We start from the raw sequence: 19,160 nt of genomic DNA, 5'->3' as shown, positions 1-19,160 counted from the left end.
AAATTCACTTTTTCTGATTTCTTGTGGTCAGCCTCATTTTTCTAGTAAGTCATACCAACTGAAAAATCTTGCAGCTTCAATTCCAGTTTCCCAGCTCTTTAACTGGCAGCTCAGAAGGCTTACATCTGCAAAAAACTTCATTTAATCCCTTCAGGAAACTCCATCCTGATCACTTATATATAATACATCCATTTTACTCATGTAAAGGACTGTACTGAGTCATTTAAATTCATCTACTAACTGCTAAAAATTGAGAAATTAAGTGGTTAAAAACTATCTAAAAATCTACTAGAAAATTCAATGCAATTCCTTTGAGACTATCTGCAAACACTGTTGAAACTGCCCCCTAAGCGAAAGATGAAACAATCTTTCCTTTTAAGCAAATATGAAGTCAGAATCCCTCAATCAGTGATCAACAGTGGGAACACTGTTTCCATTTCACAGGCTTTGAAATGATCAGCAAGCCAAAGGTGGTCAGACCATCCAACCTGTGCCAATTTTACTTCCTTCTTTGCAACATCAACTTATGTAAAGGCTTTAACTGTAGCTGTTCTTTCTGGTCTATGCATATTTCTCAATTTTTCACTGACTCTTGAGTTTTATATAGCTCTCATGACTACTGGGATTCCATAAGTCATCAATAATTCCCCACAAATGCCTGCCTGATACCATGAAACAATAAACCTCCTATCACAAGAGTAGAGTCAACAGAATTCTTAGGTAGCAGGAAAAAAGAGTACATTTTGGTGGCTGTGTCTCTCCTACCCATCAGCAACACTAATCTGACCTCTTATTCTGCCATTAGCTGGTCAACAAGGCCTGGTTCTGGAAAATTATTAACCATATTTAAATTAGCTAATCCCTACATGAAAGCATATTATGTAGGTCTGCTCACATGAAAAGCGACTAATTGAAAACTAATACTTCAAATCCAATGTGACTACCAATCGGAGTTTTTATGAAAGTATTATCTTCTCTGATCATGGAGCCTTAAAATATATGGTATATCTACAAAATAGCAATTACATGGGCCTCTCATTGTACCTTCATTTAAAATTCTCCGGAAAATTATGAGGTGCTCCCCCTCCAGGCCCAACTAAAGTTAATTTCATATATAACATACAATCTCTATTTTAAATTAGACTACCCAATAAAGTCCTTCAAATTTTGTGACAACCAGTATCAGAAAAATGATATAATCATTTCTTATATGGATTCCTTGTAGGTAATGCCATGTCTGCATAACTATTATTATACTTTCTCCAAACTCCTATCTCAGGTCCTTTTTTAAAATGCATTCAAATAGTGTGTGTGTGTGTATGTGTGTGTGTGTTGGGAGGGTTGGTGATAAGCCAGAATGAAGACACATGGCTGACAATCAGGAAACTAAAATAGAGGGGGGCCATATACCAGGGGAGCAGGATCTTATTTAATTAACTCTTCATTTCAAGAAAATAAAATTATCCATGTAAGCCAATCTTCAATTTATTAATTCCTCATAATTCCATAAACGTTTATTAAGCATAAGCACTGGGCTAGAGACCTCAGGAACAAGGACATGAGAAAGAAATTTGCCCTCCAGAAGTTTCAAAGTTTAGAAGAAGAAATGCTTAAAAACAGACTTCAACTCCATTTGAGAAGCTTTTACATATTTGTTAAACTGATTCTAAACTGCAAAAGAACCTATGTCCAAGGTAAGCATATATAAGGTTTAACATTTGACGTCTAAAATGAAACCATTTAAATCCTATTTTCACTTAGTTATATAAATTTTATTTATAGCCACAAAATGTAAAAATCATGACTTAAAATGACTTGGAACTCCTTAGGTTTAGAAACTAGAAAGGCAGGCTACCAACTACCAAAAAACAAAAACAAAAACAAACCAAGAAATGGAATATGAAAAGACCATGGGCTTTGGAATTGCACAAATCCGAGATTAAGGCCAAACTTCTATATTTAATCACTGCAATTTTAAGCATTTTCTTTGATTTAACCTTTAATATCATCATTTGTGAATATGAAGAAAATACATACTTGTCTTTATATAGGTTTCTTGTTAAAATGATAGTAAATGAGAGAACACGTGAAAATATACTTCATTTGCTCAAGAAATAGTTTCTTCCCTTCAATATCCTTTCCTCTCCAAAGCTATGATAGCCCATATCCTCATCATCATGTTCCAGCATTCAAGATCTTTTCCCTATTACCATGCTTAAAATAAATGTTAAGTCCTGATGGTCAAGAGGGCCAAAAAAGTACATGTATCTGTTAGACCCAATGCTCCAGACACAAATTCTTTTGGGAAGTTAACAGAATACAAATGATAAGTAAATATAGCTTCTTGGAGGCTAGAAATAATCCAGGCTTGCTCTAGAGATAGCAATATAATGTTATCTTTCTTTTCTAAAACTGCTTGTAGTTTCATAATTTTCTAAGAAAATTACCTAATATTCACTTGTGTTCATTCACTCAATAATCAGTAAGTGAACACAGTAGAGTAATATGTAGAACCCTTAAAACCTCGCAAATGAGAAATAATCCCTGTCCTCAAGAAGCTTAGAACCTAGCAAAGAAAGAATACAGGTATACAACAGCACGTGGCACATACTAAAATACAGACAAAAGGTATACTCTGTCCCCTGCCCGCTTCTCCCCACCCTACCCCTTAAATGGGATAGTAAGGGTTTCAAAGGCAAGCTGACATCAGGGTTGAATTACCAAATGTGTGTCATCCTGGACAACAAGTTACTACTTCACAAGAGTCTCAATTTCCTTAGCACGAGTTATAGTGAGTATACAGGAGGCATAAGTATATGTATTATGTCCAGCTAAAAAGACAAAAGGCTCAAGGTATTATAGAAATTCAAGAGACGTTATCTTTAGCTGACAGATCAGACTATTAGCCTTACAATAAAATAATTTCTGAGAATTTGCCATATGCCAAAAACCTTGTGATAGATGCTTTACATGCACTATCTCACTTAATGGAGAAGAGCCAGTCTTGGTAAGTGTCTCAGTTTTAGTTGTGAAAAGTTCTGATACAAATTCAAGCTAGAACAATTTCTTGTCATTTATTTGAAAACACAAACCATGTTTTTTTCCTCTGCCAAATACTGTGCACATATCAATGACCTATACTAAACATACACATGAACAAAAGATTCAGTCATACAGTAATTTACCAACTTTTTAAATTCAACACTAAATTAAATTCTTAATACTGAGAGAACAATCTTACAGATGTGATCTATAATTCAAATTTGCAAGATCTTACTATATATCCTGAGATATTTCCTTTAGTGGTAAAGATCCTGTGCTTTCTAAACAGCTAGCCAAAAATTAAGCCCTTTTCAGGGATGCCAAAGTACCCACTGTTGACTGCATTAGAAGTGCTCAGGGCTACTTTTTATAGAGGAGAGAGATAACACTCAATACCTGTCATATGGCCAAATTATGCTAAAGATTTCTGAAATATTGGCATTCTGTGGAATAGTCTGAAAACTACTAGCATAGTTGGAAAGAAAACAGAGTAAATTTTAAAACTGGTCAAATAACACCAATTCCTCATTAGGTCTCTTAATTTTGTTTGAGTAAAAATTTAAAAATATTTTCAAGGCCTGCACAACCTTGAGTAGTACATTAATCAATAATGTCGAAGCACAACAAAAACGAGTGTTCAGAGGGCTTATTATTATTCTTGGTAGCTAAGATGAGTGCAATTATTAAAGGTCTTTTCTGTCAAAACTGTTAAAGGTCTTCTGCCAGGCCTCTGGCAGAATAAAATGACAAGATGAAAAAGTCTTGTCATATAACCAAACAAATGGAGCCCAATTCTGGAGCTTTTGTAAAAGTCATTATAATTTTCAGCAGAAACTTGATTCTCCAATTAATTTTAAAAACAATAAAGAAAGTTGTAACTCACTGGGCAAACTGGATTTGTTCTCTGAATACAATGTAATATCCTGGAATGTGTTACTGAAACCAGAGAGGTAGAGTGGAAATAACAGTGAGTTCTTAGACTAGAAATTAGGATACTGTTTTGCTTTTGAAACTCTTTTGCTCTATGGCCTTGTATAAGTCACTTAATCTCTATGAATCTCAAGATTTCTTTTCTGTAAAATCAGAAATATTTGTTTTATCCAGGACTCTTAAATCAACTGATTCTTTTAAGACTTAAAACTAAAGGAGCTAGTGAGTTAAAGGTAAAAAGAAAACCCCGTAGGTGGTAATACAATTTACCTTTACTAATACCTGGGAGAATATGACAAAACCAGTACCTAAGAATAAAAGACATAATTTTATTGGCAATATCTTAAAAGACAAATTTATTTAGCGAAACAACAGATTATCCAATTAAACTGTGAGATGTCATTTTAGCTACTTTATTCAGCATTTAGTTCAACAATTATCAAAGGCTATTTGCCGTCTACAGCCATGTCACCCTGAACAAGCTCAATCCCGTCTGATCTCGGAAGCTAAGCAGGGTCGGGCCTGGTTAGTACTTGGATGGGAGACCACCTAGGAAGACCAGGTGCTGTAAGCGCAAAAAATAAAAAATAAGGAATTGTAAGCTGACAAGGTCCTTGCAATCTATGAGGTCAATCAAGAATTGCCTCGCCTAAAAACAACAACAAACAAACGCAAGGCTGTTTGCCATTATATATTAAGACTTATAATCCAGTGGAGGGAAAAGACCCCAAAATAGTAACTGGGTAAGTAAGCAAACGATTTACAAACTATGGTAACTAAAATAAAGGAAACACATACAAGAGGTTGAGACAGAAAATAGAAGGGGATGCCTACTTCAAATAGGATGATTAGGAAAGGATTTTTTTGAGGAAAGTGAGATCTAAAGGCTGATTAGAACAGTGAGGACAAGACTGTTCTTATAATGCAAAAGCTATTGAAGTGTTGGTTTTTGACAAGATGTCAATTTGTTTTTAAGAAGACTCCTTATTAGGGTGTTGAGAAAGGACTGGAGGCAGTCAACAGAAGCTACTGCTATATCACTGAGCTAAGGTGACAGTAGAATGAGAATAGTCAGATTGAATATATACTTTGGAGATAAAATTGATGGTACTTGCCGATGGATTAGATGAATTGAGGAAGATATGAAGTGAGAAAAAGGGAAGAATCAAGAACGACTCTTGGATTTCTGGCTTGAATAACTGAATCGATGGCAGTCATTTCACTTACAGAAATGGGCAAGACCAGGAGAAGGCAGAGAATTATGCGTTCTGTTTTGGAGATGTTAAAGTTTGAGACAAATGTCAGATTTCCAATAGGAGAAATCAAGTATACACCCACACATGAGGTTCGGATAGGAGAGGAATGGTCCAGTTACAGATAGACTAATATACAACTGATTCCCATTATTTGGGAATTCCAAATTGGCGAATTCACCTACTCACCAAAATTTCTAACCGCAAAATCAAAACTTGAGGTGCTTTCCTGATCATGTATGGACGTGCACAGAGCTACAAAAAAGTCTTGAGCTGCCCTACAGGCATGTTCCCAGGCTACACTGTGCCTTCTTGTTTTAGCACTCATAAAAAATATAAAAAAGACTAGCTCTAGCTGAGGAGTTAGGGAAGAGGCTTTATAGTAGAGGTAGCACCACAGCTGGGCCTTGAAGGATAGGTAGAAATTGGTAGAGCTATACAAAGGACTTTTTGATAGGAAAAAAATATATATATGAATAGAGAGACACAGCAGTCTAGCAAATGGTAATGTCTTAGGGGTAATGGTAAGAGATAAACCTAAGATGAGGTTAGATCATGAAAAGGCTTGAAAGCCAGGTCACAGACTAGATTTTATTCAATAGGTGATAGGGAAACTACCGAAAAGATGAGAATGTGAAAATCACATGATTACAGCTGGCCTTTGGAAGGTTTAACTGGCATGAGTAGGTGGAAAGAAGTGGCAACAAAGATACTGCAAATAGGCAAACCAGTTAGGATGCTGTTAGAATAGTCTTAAGCAAAAGGTATAATAAAGCCCAAAAGTAGGGCAGTGGCAGTGAAACTGCAACAGAAGCAATGACTACAAAAGACCCTGCATACTATTAGAATGATTTATTGGCTATAGAAAGGTAAACCTTACAAAATTTTGCCAGATGAGGCAAACACAGCCATCTTCTACTGCAAAAATAAAAAGGTGGCTCATATGGCTATTTACCAGGCATGAAAAACAGGAATAAGTTGTAGAATTATTTTGGTGGGACATCTTACCATATTATGCATTTAATAATTATTTATCCAGCACTGTGCAAGGTTATACAGTAGCACACAAGACAAAACACTACTCTTTTATTCATGGAGCTTATAGACAGACAACTGCACCATGGCAAATGTTTATGAGAATTCCTGACACTAATAGAAAAATAGCTTGTTTACTAAAATGAGTTTTCTTAGATGCATGTAAGATAATGATTTCCCGAAATGTCAAGAACTAAGCCCAGTGAAAACTGCTACTCTTCACTTTTAAAAGGGGAATGAACTACAATTCATGTCCAAAAGACCTATGAAAAGATATTAGAAAATAAAAACCAAACTAATGTAAGAATTTCAAAAAACACTTATGAATAGGTTTTAAAAGCTAAATACCATTAACTCTAAAAACAAAAACAAGCTACTAGAAGCAAACTTTGAAAATTCGTGTTGCAAAATTTGGAATGATTTAAGAGAAGAAAACTAAAAATAATGGAATAAAAGGATAAAAATAAAACTGTAGTTTATATCACTGAATCCACTTGAATGACTATATCCTAAAATGTATATTAGAATGATGTTATTAAGGGATGAATTAAAAGATTAAACATGACTCTACTTAGAAATCTCTTATACTATGTTTCTTATGGCCTTATTCTAGTAAGTGATTTTCAAATTAACAGGCAAGGATTTACCAAGGGTGCTTGTTAAAAATGCAGATTCTCTGGGCTCAGTTTAGAGATTTTGAATTTATAGTATCTGTGGAGTGGCTCTGGAATCTACAAATTTTAATAAGCACTTGAGCAACTCTACTGCAACTAGTCAGGGATAACACTTTGAGAAATCCTGCAGTGTTTTAACTCAACTAAGATCTTCAATTCATAAACAAGATAAGCTAAACAGAACAAAATTAAATACCTTACTCAAGTTTACAGGTCCCCATTCTTGCTAGACTGAGAGTTAAGTCTCCTTCCCCAGGGACCTTTGCTGTTTCTTCAGCCTCTCTCACTATCCTGCTCCTACCCATTTTCAAAGCCAAATTCTGTGATTAGGTCTTTCATTGCCACACTGGGGTTACATTAACTCATTTTTTTGAGTATATCTTTTCCCACAACTGGAGTAAAAAGCTCCCTGGGGAGAAACTGAGCTTTTACTTTTATACTCCCTTCATAGTAAGACATGTATTCTTTTTCACTACCTTCAATTTGCCAGCTGTATCCTGCTTTTCTGCAGAGCTTATGAGTACTAAAAGTGTGTGTGTGGGGTAGGGGTGAGGGGAGGAGGTAGCTTATACTTCTTAGCCCTATAAGCAGTGCCTGTGAGTTACACCTCACAATCAAATATGAACTAGTGGGTCACAAGAATCATTAAAGAAAGTCAGAATAGTTTGAGGGGTGTGTGTGCGGAGGGGGTACTGTAACGAAAGATGTATTTCTTATTGTAGGCTGCAGTCAAAAAAGTTTGAAAGCCGCAATGTTGATAACTTCTCCAATCCATCTTCACTACAGATGGGCAAAGACCTTTTCTCACCCAAATAACATTTAGCCACTGGTTATTCTTCCCATTCTTCACTCCGCAAGGTAATAAAAGATTTGTTTATTCATTCTACCCTTCCTTCACTCAAATGAAAAATGGAGAAGGGATAAGTCTAAAGTCTGATGAGCATGTCTCACAGTACAAGTTTCACCGGAGTCTGTGTTCTTCAGATGAGTCACCTAAGTGTTAAGATGCACTTCAGATGGGCTCTTAGAGCACCTGTCTCTTGACTCAAATCTATCTGAAATTTTAGGCATCCCAAAAAGGGCTTTGAAATTTTCACAATCCGCTTCATCCACACAGGGCTTAGACTTATTAATATATGTGGCTTATTGACAAATATATTTTTATATTTTAGGCTTATTGAAAAATATATTTTTCAAGATCTCTTGTCCTCATCTTAAAGCCAGATTGTCTATTTTCATCATAATATTGCTTTCTAATAATCCTTGATGCTCTCTACAAATTTAAATATAGCTATATATGTTCCAAATCGGTACTATTTTCTCTTCTCTTAACTTAAGGTAGTATTCATATTGACAAAGTTGTACCCTTTCTAGTTTTTTTTTTTTTTTTTTGTATGTATCCTTCATCCTCTTAATCAGCAGACAAAATGTGAATACTTATCTAGGCCTAATAATGAAATGCACTGTGACGTGTCAAGTCTCGAATACAGCCTTATTCTTTGTATCCTTACCAACAATACTCTCATTACTTTAGTTTGAACTCAAATCCCATTTCCTCCAATAACTTTCTTAAATCTCTCCGACAGAATTATTCTCCCACCCTCCAAACCTCAACACTGCTCATACTTCTACAGCACCTATCGGTCTATGCACTATTAGAACAATTTATGAATCTGTCTCCTACCCTAGTCTCCATGACTGATTCTACTTCCTATGTGTATACCTCCCACTGCCCACCAAACACCAGAGTGAATTTCACATAGTAGGGCCTTGGCTATGTTTACTTCATTGCACTGAAAAGCTTAATTCTGAGGATATAAAAATAGGAGCTGTTTCTAGTTCTGCACACTTGCATACTCTATTTGCTTAAATGTAAAGTATTTTTAAAAATAAATAAAACTATTAAAGACATAATGTAAGAATCAAGGGGCAATAGCAATAAAGAATGCAGAAATAAAACACGAGCCATGATAAAACGGACATGATGCTCTCTGCATTTCCACACGTGGTCCAGTAAATCGGCACCTCAATCCCTCTCTTAGCCTGCACCATTCTGCCCTGTCATCTCTTTACTCTATTTCGAAACCTCCCACACTACTTCGCTGAACTTGCCTTAGCTCTCTCACAGGGACATGTACCACAAAGTATATTAGGCAACCGGTTCCCTCCTGCCTTGCTCCTGTTCCGGCCTTCCTTGCCACATTCACAGGAATAAGAGTGGGCAACCATTTCCCTTAAAGAGTTCCAACTAAAATGGAAGCGCGTCTAGACCTGGGTACCTTTAATCCTCTGTAAGCCCCAGAGCTTTTAGGTCACCGTGTTTTCTCCAGAGGCTACCGTATCAACGTGTCTTGATCTAGACATGTCTTCCAGGCGCAGTCCTTCCGTAACTTCCTACCACCACCTTAAGGTCCCATTACTCATGCTCCTTACCCCGTAGGCCTCAACGAGAGTTGGTATATTATTCCGGTGGTCAAGGTTCCCGAAAATGGGTTGACCTCTAGGCACTTTTATTTAAACAGTCCCCAGACCGTCTAACTTCCTTCCTCGAAACTGATCCTACACTTCCCGAGTTCACACCATTCCCCCGAGTATCATGTCCACTGATCACTTCTTCCACCTGGGGAGTTCTGCGTCCCGGATCTCGACTAACCTCACTCTTTTCCTTTTCCATTCTCGAACGGGGGGACAAGGCTCGGCCACCCGCTCGATCGACAGTCTCCACGCCGGCCCCTCGCCCTACTCTACTGCCGCTCCTCCCCTACTCACTTTGGGCTTCTCAGGTAACTTCTTGCGGTTCTTCTTCTTCTGCTCCTCACTCCTGAGATTCTTCAGCAGGGCTAGGTCGTCAGGGGCCGGGGCCGGCGCGGCTGCCGCCTCCTCCCGCTTTCGAGGTGGGCTCCTCCGCTTCTTGCGGGCGCCGGCGCAAGCCGCGGCCCAGCCGTAGCCCAGCAGGAAGAGCAGCAGCAGCCCGAGGGCGCCCGTGCCCACCAGAATCACCCAGCCCGGGTACCGCTTCGGCTCCAGCCCCAGGTCGAGGCCCAGCTCGGTGCGCAGAAAGCCTAGGCCGACAGAAAGCATTTCCCGCAGCCGGGCCGAGCCCTCCTCGGCCTGCTGGGCCAACTCGTCCTGCCAGCTCCGTGCAGCCATCTTCCCTCCCGTCAGAGGGAGCGATGACGCTGAGCAGAGACGCCGTGGAAGTCAAGGGAAGCAAGGAAGGGCCGGGCCGACGGCCTCAGGCCGAGCTCATCGCGGCCGCCCCTCGCGCAGAAGCCGGGGATCGGCCGCTGCCGTCGCCAGGAGGAGAGGGGGCTTCCAGTTCCCCCTCGTCAGCCTCACTCCGCTGCCGCCAGGAGGAGGGGGACAGCGGGAGGGAGTGTCTCCAGTGGCGGCCGCTAAGCGGCGTCTCGGCGCCAGCGCCAAGGCCCACTGTCCTCCCTCGGCGGAACAATGGCGGCTCCAGCCGGGATCCGAGCGGCGCGCGGGGACGCTCGTGGAGGGCCGCGGATCACGTGGGAGCCGGTGGGCGGGGCGGGGCGGGGCGTCACGTGGGCGAGGACCGGGCTGGGTGGGAACCGTTGGGGTGAGGCCGCGGCTATTGCGGTTGGCTATGACCCTTTCGGGCCTGGTGGAGGAGCGGAACCTGTGACTCTTGACTCCGTTCGGGAGGCTGGGAAGGGTTAACTGGAGGAACCTCCGCGGGGTGGCTGGTGGCCCGAAGCTGGGAGACGTGGCGCTTCGAATGAGTCCAAGGGAGGGGATTCTGTGGAACCTGAGGGCGGGGTGGGGACAGGAGTGGAGTGAAGAGTGAGGAACCGGGTCACGGGGTCTAGGTCAAAGTCTCCATAGTAGGAGTAGGTTTTCTTCATTATATTTCTGGGAGTAGTGTTGGAACGAAAGCGGCTTTTTTCCCTGGGTCACGGATTCGCTCGAAGCTTCCAGAGTGGACTCAGCTGAGTCTGAGGCTGGGCACTCTTCTTCCGAGGCCTAGATTTAATTCACAAAATAGGTTATTTCTCTTCAGGGCCAACTAACACAGATTGCGTGCCTCTTATTCGCTCGCCTGGCTAGGGCGCGTTTGTGTTGTTTTGCTCATTCATCCTTGCTTTCGCAGTTGTTACTACCCAGAATTCAGAAATTGGAAATTCCGTGGGCGGCACTATTTTCCTACTAATTTGTAGCTTTGATAAGAAATAAGAGAAGCACATTAGATTGTGTTTACATGTAGAGGTAGCTTCCTCCTTGCACTTAAAGCATTTCTACAAGACCACAAAATGAATTTGAAAAAATTCTATTTTTATATGCTGTTGACCATCTCCGGGTATTGTAAGTAAATGAATTACCTTTTCAGATTTTAATTACTAAGACGATGGGCACTGCCTTAGTGTTTTAAAATTCCATTTGCTATAAGGAAACTCAGTGTTTTATCGTTAAATGATAATTAGCGTGTAAGCAAGTGTCAAGTGAGCTAAATACAGGCTTTCTTAAAGAATATAAGGGGTAAGACTAAGAAAACTAAATGCCAAAAACGTATTAAAGAGTGCTTTGACCTACTTTGCAACAATGTTGTTATGCATGTTGTGATTAAAGATTGGAAGGGAGTTTTGTAAATAATAAGTAATAAATTGCTAAACTTTATGCAGACTTACAGTTAAAACCAGTGTAAATTACAAGGCCCAAAACTTAAATGACATCAGGATCTGCTTTAACTCTAAAAGGCTCAGAATTCTATATTTATGAAAATAGGTTTGTAATCCTATGTTTATGTTTTGTTAACAGACATGAAGGTGATAACGTTTCTAAGTATTATTGCTTATTCTAGGTTAACACCTGTGGATTTACTATCATACAATAACATCAGGGTTTGCTTGTTCCATTGGCAGCCTAGCAAGTGTTATGTAAAATCAAATCACCTTTTTTTTTCCCATGACTGTCTTTTAACCTTAAAAATAAAATATATGTTTACTGTGTTTGATAATACAGATATAATCATTTTTCATATATACCTTTCTAGTAATTTTTACCCATTCATATTTTAAAAACAAAAGTGGGGTGATACACTATTTACTGTTTTACATTTAACATGGTCATGAACATTCATGTCCATAATAAATTGATAAAGTCCATCTGATAAAGCTCACAGGAACACATCTGTAGTCCCACAAGTTAGGTTCACTAACTTGCAGCAGAATGAAGTTTAAAGCAATACTTTAGAAGACTAGAAGCAAAGCAGACTGTTTGAAGGAGTTAATATTTTATCAGATATGGCCCTACTCTTATAACTTCATTTAACCTTAATTACTTCCTTAAAGGCCCATCTCCAATTATAGTCACATTGTGGGGCAGGGCTTCAACATATGAATTTCTTTTGATGGGGAGGGGATGGACAGCAAACGTTCAGTCCATCACAGTGCAGTAAGCTTCAACTCAAGTAGTATCTTTGAGGGCTGAAGACAGAAAAATGTTGACTTCTGTCTTCAAAGTATAGACTATTGCCATTTTAAACTTCTGGGTTACAAGCTTATACATCTATGAGGGTGGTTTTACAGTAAAACAGGGAACTACAGTTGAGAGGGCCAAGAATTTGGAGATATGGTCAGGAAAGGGTAATCCTCAATAAATATAGTAAGAATTAGTAAACAATGAAATTATCTGCAGAAGTATCCTTAGCTGAAAGATAGTTTATAAATGTGTGTTGAAAGTGCCAAGATATTTTCGGGTCTCTATAAAAGATGAGAAGATATGATAAGAACCTGTGTAAAACTAAAAACTGGTTAGGGCATGAGGATAGGGGCCAGGGAAAGCAGAGACGACTGAACATGATAACAAAAGTGAAAGTTGTATATTCATTCAGTGGAATGCCCTGCAGCAATAAACATTATCAAAGGATATTTACATTCTGATACCATGTGTGTAAAGTTAAAAAAAACAAGTTATAGATAAAAATGTAAAACCATACATGGGAATAATGAATACCAAATTCTAGGTAGTGGTTATTCCTAGGAAGAGCAAGAGAAAAATGGGATTAGAATGAAGTATATGAGGGGTTACACATGTATAATGTTGTATCTGTTAAACTAGGACGTGGGTACAAGAATACTCCTTATCTCTATTTTTTGTACGCCTGAAATGCTTTGTAATTAACTAGGTGACAAAAATTAAATGATATAAACAATAGTTTGCACAGAAGCTAGACAAAATAATGGAGGCTCCCCTGACTACAGAAATGCTGGGTTGCTATAATCATATAACCAGTAAGATGTATGGGACCATCTTAGTTCAGCAGGCATCCCCTAAGATCATTTAACCCCTTTTGCTCTGATTTCATGCTTAGCACACCACACCCAGGTTGTAATGTGGCATCTTATGCAGACTTACTACATAAGAGAGAATGAGTTGAAGAGCTTACTTAAGTGCTCTAATCCTCTTAGCAGTAATATTTGTTCGAGTAAATCATGTATTTTCAATGGAGCAATATTGCCCTCACGGGGATGAAAATTATTGTTTTTTTCTGGGGGGGAACCTATTTTAGTGTATAAAATACTGATATAATACATGCACAGGTATACAATATATCTGTGACATTAAAATTTTCTGTGACAATTAGGAAAAAATATCCTGAAAGGCCCTTAGAAGGGTGACAATGAAAAAATGGTTGAGAAATACTGTTGTAGAAGAAGTTGATGCTCTGTGTTTGGTTATTCAATCTCCTTAGGTCGTTTATTCAATTTTTTCACTGGACTTTTATTAAATCCCAACTCTTTGCTTTAAATGCATGCTATTTGTCCTCAAAAACTTCAGAACATAGTGAAGACAATGAATTCTTTCTTAAGTAGCCTTAATAGAAGAGAATATTGCTATACTAAGTTGATTTACCATGGGGATTGTACTGGATGCTGCAATGTACCTTCCAGATCCCCCCTCAATAATGAAGGAATTATTCCCCAGCTCTGGGAGGATTACCATAAGACATCCCTTAAGTGTCAGGCTTTGGGGGAGATTACTGAGGAAAATTTCCTTAGCCAAGTTTATATCTCCTTCTAGGGATAGCCTCTACCCAATGACTCATCAGCCTGGGGGTATAAAGTCTGGCTTTCTTGCCCCAAGTTGGGACAATTTTTTAAAAGACTATCCCAGCACCAGAGCACTCCTTGGGCTTGGCTGAGAACTGCTGGTGCTGTATCTCAGCCCAATTCTCACGCTGCCCAGGCCTACTTCTTTCTCTGTCCACTGGCATTGGTTCTGAGAGTACTTCTTTATATGCTAATCTATCTCAAAGTCTACTTTCCAGAAAACCCAGCCTGTAACAGGGATGATGAGGTATTTATCAAGGAAGGAGAGATTATTTCTGCATAGGGTAGCAGAACACTTTAAAGAAATATGTTTAGGGTAAATCTTGAAGGATGAGTAGAATGTTGCTAAGAAAAGAAAGCAGAGAGTGGAGAGGAATTTCCAGCAAAAAATGGGGACCAGCAAAAGTGAAGGCTTGGGACATGAGAGAACATGGTATATGTCTGGAATATAGTGGGTACCGTTCTGTGACTAATGATAAAGTCCTTAAGGTTTTGATGAGGAACTGAAGAAGAAGGAATTGTCAAACATGTCTTCCTAGGTTTCTCACTTCCAATTGAACAGATGGTGGTGCCATTCACTGAAATGGGGGATATTGGGAAAGAACTAAGTTTGACAAGCCAAGATTACTAACTTGGTATTATACACATTGTTTTCGTGGAGTCCAAAATATTCAGATGAAGATATCAAATAAGCAGGTAGATACATGGATATGGACTCCAGAAGAGAGATGAAAGTTGGAGGTACCTCTTGGTTTCCTTGCTCCAATTATACTTTTTATTCCTCAATCATTTGTTACTTCTCCTACAAGCCCCTTGTACTTGCTCTTCCCTGGGCATGGAATTCATTAACTTGCTTTTTTTGATTAATTCCTGCTCAGTCTTCACATCTAATATGAAAAACATTTTTCTCCCAGAGGCTGTGCCCAACCACCAGATCAGGTCACTTCCTCATGTTACATATTTTCAGAGCACCATGAATTTTCATAATACTTGTCAAAATGCAATTTCACATTTATTCATATAATTATTTTCTCTCACCTCCTGGCTATAATTTCCGTGAGAACAGGAACTGTTCTGGTTTTGCTCATTGTTGAACTACATCTTGTACCTAGCATAATACCTAGCACATGGTATATGCTCAGAATATTTTTCAAAGAATAGTTGATGTTAATGTTAATATGAATTAAAAAAAAAATCCAGATAGCTATTTACACATGGTGCAAAGACACATTGCTAATTGAAGTCATCAGTATTTTATGGAGGAAAGACTCTAAGATGCCCCCCAGTTATCCTTATGTAATCCCATCCCCTTGAGCATGGGCGAGAACTGTGACTTGATTTTAACCAATAGAATATGGCAAAGGGTGATAGGATGTCACTTCTGTGCTTACATGAGTTAAGATTATAGTTTCCATTTTGCTAGTAGACTCTTTTTTTTTTTCTCTTTCTGGCTTTGGTGAAGCAAGTTCCCCATACAGCAAGAAACCAAGGGTGGCCTTCTACTGACTAGCAGCTAATAAGAAAGCAAGACCCTCAGTCTGATAATCCAGAAAGAACTGAATCTGGCCAACAACTACATGAGTTTGGAAAGAGAACCTTTGCTGGTTGAGCATCAGATGAGGCTCCAGGCCTGGCCAACACCTTCTGAGGGACCTTAAAGCAGAGCAGCCAGTTAAGCCATCTCCATATTCTGGATCCACAGAAACTGTGACATGGTAAATATGTGTTCTTTTTAAGCTACTAAATTTGTGGTAATATTGTTATATAGCAATAGATAACTAATTTTGAGATTTTTGGTACCTGGTAGTGGAGTGCTGCTGTAATAAATACCTAAAAATGTGGGAGTAGCTTTGAAACCAAGCAGAAGTCAGAGGCTGGAAGAATTTTGAGGAGCCAGATAAAGCCAAATAACCTTGAATAGACTGTGAGTAGAAACATGGACTTGAAAGACACTTCCAGTGAGGCTTAAAGGGAAATGGGTAGCATGGTTTTGGAAACTAGAGGAAGGGACATCTTTGTTATGTAATGGTAGAAAACTTAGCCAAATGTCTCCTGCAATTATATGGAAAGCAGAACATGTAAGTAATGAACTTAGATATATAGTTATGGAAATTTTCAGGCAAGAGTGTTGCCTGAAATACTGAGAAGAGGTTTCTTTATGGTAAAATGTGAGAGGGAAGAGAGAAATAAATTAAGAGAAGAACTATTAAACAAAAGAAGCTAGGACTTGATGATTTTGAAAATTCTCAATCTCTTCAGGTGAGAAAAGATGCTAAAACTAAGAAATGGCTACCAAGAATTGACTGGAAAAGTGGCACAGAGAAAAAGCTGAGAGTGTAACTACACAATCTTTTGTTAAAGCCTCAGAAATATCAAAGGATTAGAATATACAGTCACACAAAGGAGACTTGAGAGAGATTAAAGGTGTGCCTTGAGGAACATCTCAGTTAAACCGTAGATCTTCTAGGAAGTTTAGGGCATTGTTCCTCAGCAAAATCAGCAGGGGCACAAAGTGGAGAAGCTCTTACCTAGAAGAGATTTTTAGATGGGGCTTTTGTCCAATGAAACGAACCCCAGTGAAATTCTCAGAAAGCTCACAAAGGTTTAGAGAATATTATATAACCACAAACACTGCCAGTTTGAACTGAAAGGGATAGAGTAGAAAGAAGCCGTTGTATTTACAAAATTCTACTGGCAGGAGACAGGTAGACAAAACTATTCAAGATGCAAAAAGAAGGTTCAGACATAGAACCAAGAGTCCAGGTGGTGAAGTCAAGACCCACAGAGAATTATTCCTAGACCTTGAAACCTTGTCCAAGAACTTCTAACATTTGTTGAGCTGTATTTCAGAATTGCTGTAACCATTGATGTACCTCCCATTCTTCCCCCTTCGAATAGGATGTCTATAGCTGTTTTCCTTTGCCTATCACACCATTGTCTATTGAGTGTCTAGGAGGAAGAAAACTTGTCTCTTTAGTTTAAGAATTCCCACAAATTAAAAAGAATTGTGCCCCTGGAGATATGCTTAATGAAACTATGGGCATAGCTCAGAGATGGTGCTTGTTTGGTTCCACACCACCACGATAAAGCTAGTGTAGCAATAAAGTTAGCCATAATCATCTGGCTGCTAATGGAGAATCTTTCCTTCAGTTGGTAAAAAATACAACAGCTTTTGGTCAAGATGGCAGAGTAGGTCAATGCTGTGCTTGCCTCTCACAACCACATCAAAATTGCAACTAAAATTGAGAACAGTCACCATTGGAGTCACCACCTGAAGTCTAGCTGAACAAAAGTCCTACAACTGGGGACATACAGAATAGGCTACCTTGAGACAGAATGCAGAACAAGGTGGTCCCATGTCCCCATGTGGCAGTTGAGAATCAGAACAGATATCTAGGCTGCAGAGGTCCCCTGGAAGAGCAAGAGGTCCCAGCTCCACACTAGATTCCCCAGACCAGTGTTCTGGTGTCGGAAAGAGACACAATTTCTGGTTGTGAAATCCAGTGGAGATTGCGGCTGAATGAGACAGAAGGCAGCTGAGTCCTAGATGTTTCTCTTAAAAGGCCCACCCACAGAGTTACTTGCTCTGAGCTCTAGAGCTGGGGAGCACCAGGGACTTATGGAGAGGAACTGAATTGTCTGGCCTCAGGGTAAGGGCTAGAGGGCCAGCCTTCTCCCAGGCAAAAGTGCGGGCAGAGGGCATTGTCCCTTTATTGAGCCCTCCCCCACCCAGCTATCAGATGCAGGTGGCCACCATATCTGAATGTCCATCAACCTAGCAAACACTGGTCATCCTACCCTGCTGATTCTCTGAGACCACACCCCACTCAACTCGTGGGCTCATCCAAGCTGCTTCCAGTGGATTTTTCATACAAATGGCCTATCTTGGCTCAGACCGCAAGACTTTCCCCATATCTCTCAAAGGTTTGCAAAACCAAAACATAGCATTTGGCTTCAGCGTGCCCTGTACATCTTGCTGAGCAGCTCTAAGGCCAGCACTCAGGGCAGCTATATTGTCTGTGGCTTGGCCTCTCATGGCACATCCAAGCCCAGCATGGGTGGAAATCATCTGTGATTGCTTCGTGACTCATGCTAGTTGGCTCTAGCAGGTATAGGCTGTAGCTAAACTTGGTCTGTGGCAGGGCCCCTCTGAGAGGCCCCCAACTGCATACTCAATGGCTGGCTTCTGATTGAGCCAGAGTACCACCTGGGGCCACATCCAAGGACGACACACCCAAAGGGCAGACTGGGCTGGCATCAGAGCCCTGCTAAAGCAAATCCTGCTCCATAGGGTCAGCCCCTGCACAACAGCAATTCCACTGTAGTCACAGCCAGTTCTCTCAATAAATCAGCCTGAGGGTCGATCCCTCCCATTGATGTGCACACAACAACCAAGGCTCAATTAAAACAGGAAGGCACACACAACCCATACAAGGGACACATCTGGAGCACCCAGCTCAGGTGACCAGGGAGACTGTGTTACTGGGCCTCACAGGAAACCTACTACATAAGGTCACGCTACTAAGACAAGGAAACATAGCAGCCATACCTAATACATAGAAACAAACACAGGGAGACAGCCAAAATGGGGAGACAAACATGTCTCACGTGAAAGAACAGAACAAAGCTCCAGAAAAAGAACGAAAAATGGAGACTAGCAATCTACCAGATACAGAGTTCAAAACATTGGCTCAGTGAACTTAGGGGAAGAGTAGATGAACTCAATAAGAACTTTAAAAAAGAGATATAAAACATAAAAAAGAACCAGCTAGAAATGAAGGATACAATAACCGAAATGAAGACTACCTTAGGAGGAACCAACAGTAATTTAGATGAAGCAGAGGATCAAATTAGTGATTTAGAATATAAGTTAGCAGAAAACACCCAATGAAAATAACAAGAAAAAAGAATCCAAAAAAGAAATGAGGATAGTTTAAGGGGCCTCTAGGACAGCATCAGGTATACCAACATTCACATCACAGGGGTACCTGAATGAGAAGAGAGAGCAAGGAATTAAAAGCCTAATTCAATAAGTAATGTTGGAAAACTTCCTTAATCTGGTGGAAGAAATAGACATACAATCCAGGAAGTGCAGAGTCCCAAATAAGATGAACAGAAAGAGGCCCACACCAAAACACGTCATAATTAAAATG

The 19,160-nt window shown here is 39.7% G+C and overlaps 1 protein-coding gene and 1 pseudogene across 4 annotated transcripts in view; one reads left to right on the top strand and one right to left on the bottom strand.

Moving 5' to 3' along the window:
• MTDH (metadherin) overlaps nt 1-10,425 on the bottom strand; it is a 53,199-nt gene extending 42,774 nt beyond the window's left edge. For 2 of the 4 annotated variants that reach the window (XM_011372901.2, XM_011372906.2), the window contains exon 1: nt 9,704-10,424. In XM_011372901.2, the coding sequence (XP_011371203.1) occupies nt 9,704-10,084 (381 nt within the window). In that variant the 5' untranslated portion in view covers nt 10,085-10,424. Of the gene's footprint in view, nt 1-9,703 lie in introns of all 4 variants that reach the window. The other 2 variants (XM_011372902.2, XM_011372903.2) reach the window with 2 other exon arrangements.
• On the top strand, nt 4,428-4,546 carry LOC111747245 (annotated as a pseudogene).
• Nucleotides 10,426-19,160: the final 8,735 nt, after the last annotated feature.

The sequence above is a fragment of the Pteropus vampyrus genome, unplaced genomic scaffold (assembly GCF_000151845.1).
Source record: "Pteropus vampyrus isolate Shadow unplaced genomic scaffold, Pvam_2.0 Scaffold215, whole genome shotgun sequence".
Classification (NCBI taxonomy): Eukaryota; Metazoa; Chordata; class Mammalia; order Chiroptera; family Pteropodidae; genus Pteropus; species Pteropus vampyrus.
The sequence above is the reverse complement of the archived record's forward strand: the minus strand, read 5'-3'. Positions and strand labels throughout refer to the sequence as shown.